Raw genomic sequence first — 6,289 nt, forward strand, 5'->3', positions numbered from 1 at the left:
CCTTTGGATATGGCGATGTAAGGCTGATTTTGATCTTGTGTAGCTAACTAAACCGGCCCCTGGAAGGAGACTGGCTAATGAGAATGAAAGTAGAGGACATACAGAGCATGCTCAGTGTGTCCTCCAGTATCCTAGCAGGGTTGGATTCTTCACTTACTGAATCATCAGTTAGCTAGCAAAGACATTGACATGCTCTGAGAACCCAGAGCCAAGGCTCTTGACTGTGTTTGCAGAATAGTAGGTATAAGCTAAAGGGAAGGAGCCTATGGAGATGAAGACCTTTCTCCCTGTTCGGGAAGGGGAGGTGTGAGGATGGAGAAAGGAGTACTGCTGGAGTAGATACAGAGGGAGAACCACACATGCTCCAACCTTGAGATGATGCACGAGCAGCCTCAAACTCACCTCTGTACAGGAGAATGTGGAAGAGGCCTCGCCTGTCAATAGTTAAAGATTTTGCAGGCCCGTGGGATTTTTTGGTTTTTGTTTTATAATATAGGTACTGAGGTTTTGGATTCCCTCCCCAACAACCCATTGGAATCCTACAGAAGGGATTAATGAACTCCTAGGTCTGTAGTAACACCTGTGGTCTATGCAACACTAACAAGTGGAAAAGTTGAAACTGATAATAGGTAGTTGGAGGGGGTGGTAGGATTAATTAATGTACATGTGCTTCCAACTCCACTACTGTTGGGAAAATTCGTGGAACTATTTATTTTGTGGTTACAATCACTATTTGATTACTATATGAAACATTTGTTTTCCCCAGATGTACAGCATCTCTCATGATCTGGTTGATGATAATGAGAACTAGGGCTTATTTGAAAAGAGGCCAAAGCCAGCATTACGCTAAAATGCTGAATCCGTTATTCTGCAGATATTTGGCTCGAACAACAACATTATTAACATAGTCATTGCTTGAATTGCAATTGTCCATTCCGTCATAGACCTGGATGTTCCTAACCCTGTCATGATAGGCACAAATACCACCTGCAAAGAGACAAAGTAGTTAATAGAGAATTAAAAACAAATAAATCCCAGCCAGAAGCTAATTGGCATCTAATTGAACCTATATAGTCTTTTGGAAAATGACTAATTGTGGGGCTGTGTGGCTGCATTTATTGCTGAAAGGTGCTATATTACAGAGTACTTGACTCTTAACAGCAAGTTGGCAAAGTTTGTTTGTTATTTATATTGCAATAGCATCCAAAATGTGCTAGATGCTCTCTGAATGCAGATGGGAACAGTCTTTGCCTTTTTTTTTTTTAAAAAAAAGCATACTCTAAAGAGGCAAGGACAGGGGAAGGATGAAGTAAAAAGATACAACATACAACTGGATTAATCAGAGTGATCACACACACACACACACACAAACACACACACAGACACACACACACACACATTACAAGCTTCCCCCACTCCCAGTCGTCTGTTCACAATTTAAATACCTCACCTACCTGTCTGCCATCTTTCCTTTTTATTGACATTTAAACATCACAAGAACATTTCCATTAACACTTAATTAGGTAAAACTCTTTCCTTAAAAATGATTTATTATTTGCATTACAGTCCCACATGGAGGCCTCAATCGAGACACAGGTCCCACTGCACCAGGTGCAGCACAAAAACAGCCCTAACGAGCTTACAATTTCAAAAGACCAGCCAGAAAAAGGGAAGGGAGCCCCTGTTTCAGTTTCATTGTCCTTATTCCCATCCTTCCTAACATATGACCCCCTCCCCGCCACTTAGCAGCCAGTTCACTGCCAAGACGGACAGACAAGTAAAGATTTAAAACCTGATTCAGCTCCACTGAACTCAAGGGAGAGGTTTTTCCACTGACTTTTGGAGGTTTTGTGTTAGATCCAGTGGGTACGTTTACAGAGCAAAAAAAAAAAAAGACCAGCAGCAGTGAGTCAGAGCCTGGGTCAACTGACATGAGCTCACGCTACAGAGCACAAAATAGCTGTGTAGACAATCAGGCTCAGGCTGAGGCCTGAGCTCTGAAACCTGGTAAGGTGGGGAGGTCACGGAGACCAGGCTACAGCCCGAGGGTGAACATCTGCTATTTTTAGCTCCACACACCGAGCCTCACAAGTCGAAGTCAATTGAGCTGATCTCTGCGACTCAGTGGCGCAGGTTTTTCTCTGCAGTGCAGGCACCCCCTAGTCAGTTAATAAATCGTATTTTTAAGGAAAGGGTTTTACGTGATTAAATATTAATAGAAATGTTCTTGTGATATTTAAATGTCAATAAAAAGGAAATGTTTTCATGTAAACATTCTGCTACCATCTTGGGAGCCCTAGCACAATAGCATTGTACAGTGCATGAGAACAAGAAAATATAGACCAAAACAAACCTGTCTCACTGTCCATGTTGAAATATAAACAAAAAAGAATGGTGCATAGTAAATCAGACTGCTAAATTAATTTCAGCTTTAAAAATCTCAGCTATTAAAATCTTAATAATGCAGTTAAAGCAACTTTTTAATATATAATATTTTATCTTGATAGTGGCCCTTTAACTTCTGGGCAGTATACAGAACATACTGTACCTCTGAGATATTGTTGCCATGACAAGGTAGGGTACTTTCTCTGTAATGCCTTAATTTCGGTAACTAGAATAGTTGCACCATGAGTTATATGTTCTTCACTATCCCAGGCTCCAGGAATTGAATTGTGTGTATTAACCTAGAAGATTCAGACAAAAAATTCAGTCTCCTTAGAAACAAAAACACCACTTTTGTTCTATTCTTTATATTTTTAGGCCTCAATTCAAGAATTATCCTTATTCAGGACAACACTTAAGCGCATGCATTGGTATTTCCCTGAATAGGAATGTATGTACATAAAATGCTGTCCTGAATGTATAAAATAAATTGCTAAATAAAGAATTAATTTGCTAAAGTAAAGCCTTAACGCATAATATTTCACTACTTGGAAACTTTATTTTTCCTGGTCTGCCGTCTGTACCTGCATCAAGCCATATCTGTTTCTTTCACGGTTCCAACCATCGACTAGAATAGCTCCAACACGACTCTCCACAGAGATGATTGCAGCAATTAGTGCTGGATCTACGCACAGATTTCTGGCAACTCTCTTAATAGAGACTTCATATTTCCTTAGACGTACTATGTCTATTTTGGCCATCTTTTCTGCAGCAGGAACCCCTGTAGCAAATGCAAAGGTGAATGTGGTTTCTGCATATAATTTTTTTTAAATCATTTCACAGATAAATGAGCATTCCAAAGCTGCCATTTTCTGTTTAGAAAAATGCAGCCATTTAATGTGGATCAACATATTTGAAAAGCAGGTGCAAGCCTATTGATTTCTGAATATGGTGCATTGTTCTTGAAATCCAGAAAGCACTAAATACTCTTGATATAGCTCAGAATCAGTAACAAAGGGATGAGACAGCCTCTGAAATTCTTAGGCAACCTTTGACATCTCTTTTCACCCTAATATTTTCCTGGTCCAGGCTTTTTTCATACTTCCTTTTCAATAAAAATTTTACAAGTCTGATTTCTAGAGGTGCTAAATTTCCAAGTAGTAGAAAACTTTTGAAAAACTATCCCTACATTTATAAAAAGAGAAATGCTATGAAGATCAATATGTGAAATGATTTGTATTTTAAAAAAACACCACAGCAAGCTACATTACCTGTTAAATTCCCCAGCAAGTTGTAAAACAGTTGATAACATATGTATTTAACATAACTTACACTTAATGTAGCACTTTTCAGCCCTAAAAGTTTCATTAACTTACACTACATAAAGAAATCACTTCACACATCAGTAAAATACAGCCACCTCTACTCAGAAATGAAGCAGCTGTTTAAGGGCATAAGGCAGTAAGACAATACAAAATGTGGAGAATACTGTATCCAATCCAAATGGCAAAGGGAGATTTAGGTATTCAAAATGGAATTATTCAATCTGGAGTTTGGTCAAGACAATGGGGGTAGCATCCCTCTTCTTATAAAAGTTCTCTGGGATCTATCATGACTAAAGATGGAAGGGAACTTTGTGTTACATCTCATCCCCAAAAAGTTACCTCCAGCCTTTTAATACATCCTGACTCATTGGATCATTACTAACTCAGAGGGAAGAATGCTACCTATTGAATCATGTTCCTTGGAGGCCTCCCTTTCAAGTACCAACCCAGCCTGACGGTAGTGTAGCTAGATCATGAATGGGAAATGAAACCTGATTGCCTCTAAACAGAGTTCACCGCCCAATGCTCTTCAGTCTTAATCTTTCAAGTTTATCTTCAGATCTTCAACATATTACATAAGGGGAAATACTGTCCCCTTTGTGAAAAGTTCCAGAGGGGTAGCCGTGTTAGTCTGTATACAGCAAAAACAACGAGAATCCTGTAGCACCTTAAAGACTAACAAATTTCTGCAGGCCATAAGCTTTTGTGGGCTGCAACCATCTGACGCAGCCCATGAAAGCTTAAGCCCACAGAAATTTGTTAGTCTTTAAGGTGTTACAGGACTCTTGTTGTTGTTTACTGTCCCATTGAAGTCAATGAGACTTTGACTCCCAGTGGAGCTAGAATTTCACCCATAGTAAAATACTGGATGTTTTCTACATGTTGCAATAAAATGCTGGTATTTCCTTTCCCTTCTCTAACACATATTCTTTTCCAAACAAGAGTGCAAGTGAAAAGGTTTCTCATTGACAAAACTTAATCTCCTCAAAAAACTTTATAGGAAAATGGAAGGGAATTCCCAGAATGGGGCACTCAAAGGAGGGGTAGGATCACCACACTGCCAGGGTCGTCGTCCTTTGATTTAGGCCTATAAAATATTTATTTGACATGTCACAACTAGCCGGTTTGTTCAGCATGTCAAGACTCAAGTTTGATTCCAAGTGTCTTGTTCCTCAAGTCAGGAGTTGGGGGCTGAGGAAGGTGCATGCTCAGCATCTGTGTAGAGATAATGCCACTAAAAGCCTACCTGATTAAGGAGTGATGTTGACTGGAAAAGGATCATGTCTCTTTGTTCAGAGGATGATTACTGCCAATGTGGGACTTTGAAAGGTGGGTTCCTCAGAGACAGAAGACGCAGCTAAGAAAGGCTGCCATTTGAAAACAGTAGGCCTTAACATCTGGCACTTTCCCTCAGCTTGTTTTGTAGACTCAGCGTCACTGTATCCCTCCAATTAGCACTGTATTTCTGAGCAAAATTGGAAGGCTTGTAGCAACTAGTTTTTTTCCTCCTTGATTAGTTGAATAGGGAGCTTTGGGCAGTTTAATTTAGCAACAGTAGGATATAAAAATATTGCTTTGTCATGTGCAAATAGCTGTGTGCACTGAAATGCAGCAAATCAAACAGTGAATGATACCTACCACAAGTTGGGGTTTGTACAGGTCCACAGGAAATCACAGGGGTGTCAATAGTGCGTAAATCACCATAACATCCGTAACTTACAGAAGGAGCTAAAAAGTTAAAGGGAGAGATTTAAAAAAAAATAAGATCTCAAGATTGTATTGCTCAGACTGTTGCAAGCATGAATTAAACTCATGCAGAAAGGACACATCCACACTAACATTTCTCTTGTTTTATACTAATTTTATATTCATATCACTATTAGGAGCAGCAGCAGCATCAATGGCACTGTCAACAAAATCTAATATCCAATAGTTGTCTTTTTCTAATATTGCATATTGAAGTCCGTGGAACCATGACAATTTATACCACCAGAGGATCTGTTGCTTTATGTCTGTATACCTGAGCAAATGTCCCAGTGCCTGAATTTATTTCAGTGAACTTCTTCTATTGAACTCCTACAAGCACACCATACATCCTCAGAGAATTTATCTCCAGTGAGGATGGAAGGTTAACCATCTCCTATTGGCAATGGCCCCTATGTTCACTAGTGGCACAGTGTAGTTTTGAATGAAAAACAGTGAATTGCTAGCCCTGCCCTTGACAAATTATTCTACTTTCTAGAAAGTGGGAAATTAACTGAACCCATCAGCCAGGCAAGAGCATTTGAGCTTAACTGAGAATAAACAAGTTGTTTTTGTGATCATACTCTGGTGGCTGACATATGCCTTAGCATTTATAGTTGAATAGGTCTACATGGAAACCAAGAAACCTCACACACAAAAGAAGAAGAGTTATCCATATGATAAATTTTACAGCTCTGCATAATAGTAGATTACATTCCCCCAGGACTACAATAATCTCTTTCCAATATTGCTTTGACGGTAAGACAAATGAAATAGAAATAACCCCCAAACTCACCAATAAGGGCAGCAAGGCCCAGAAATATCAGTGTTAGTAGCAT

At 39.3% G+C, this 6,289-nt stretch overlaps 1 protein-coding gene across 1 annotated transcript; it reads right to left on the minus strand.

Moving 5' to 3' along the window:
• Positions 1 to 841: 841 nt before the first annotated feature.
• Positions 842 to 6,289, minus strand: LOC137163374 (lysozyme g-like). The gene is made up of 5 exons (XM_067563543.1): positions 6,247 to 6,289; positions 5,346 to 5,435; positions 2,967 to 3,163; positions 2,549 to 2,684; positions 842 to 987 (listed from the first exon to the last, which is right to left on the minus strand). The coding sequence occupies exons 1-5, from the start codon at positions 6,287 to 6,289 to the stop codon at positions 842 to 844; spliced, it is 612 nt and encodes a 203-aa protein (XP_067419644.1).

The sequence above is a fragment of the Emydura macquarii genome, unplaced genomic scaffold (assembly GCF_026122565.2).
Source record: "Emydura macquarii macquarii isolate MOO-44397 ecotype Brisbane River unplaced genomic scaffold, CSIRO-AGI_Emac_v2 contig_2531, whole genome shotgun sequence".
Taxonomy (NCBI): Eukaryota; Metazoa; Chordata; order Testudines; family Chelidae; genus Emydura; species Emydura macquarii.

Excerpts from the sequence above, each read along its gene's own strand:
- LOC137163374 (XM_067563543.1), bottom strand. The coding sequence starts at position 6,289 with ATGCTACTAACACTGATATTTCTGGGCCTTGCTGCCCTTATTG. Across the intron at positions 2,685-2,966 it reads ACAGATATGGCTTGATGCAG|GTTAATACACACAATTCAAT; the intron begins GTACAGACGGCA and ends TGAATCTTCTAG. Across the intron at positions 988-2,548 it reads ATGGCAACAATATCTCAGAG|GTGGTATTTGTGCCTATCAT; the intron begins GTACAGTATGTT and ends GTCTCTTTGCAG.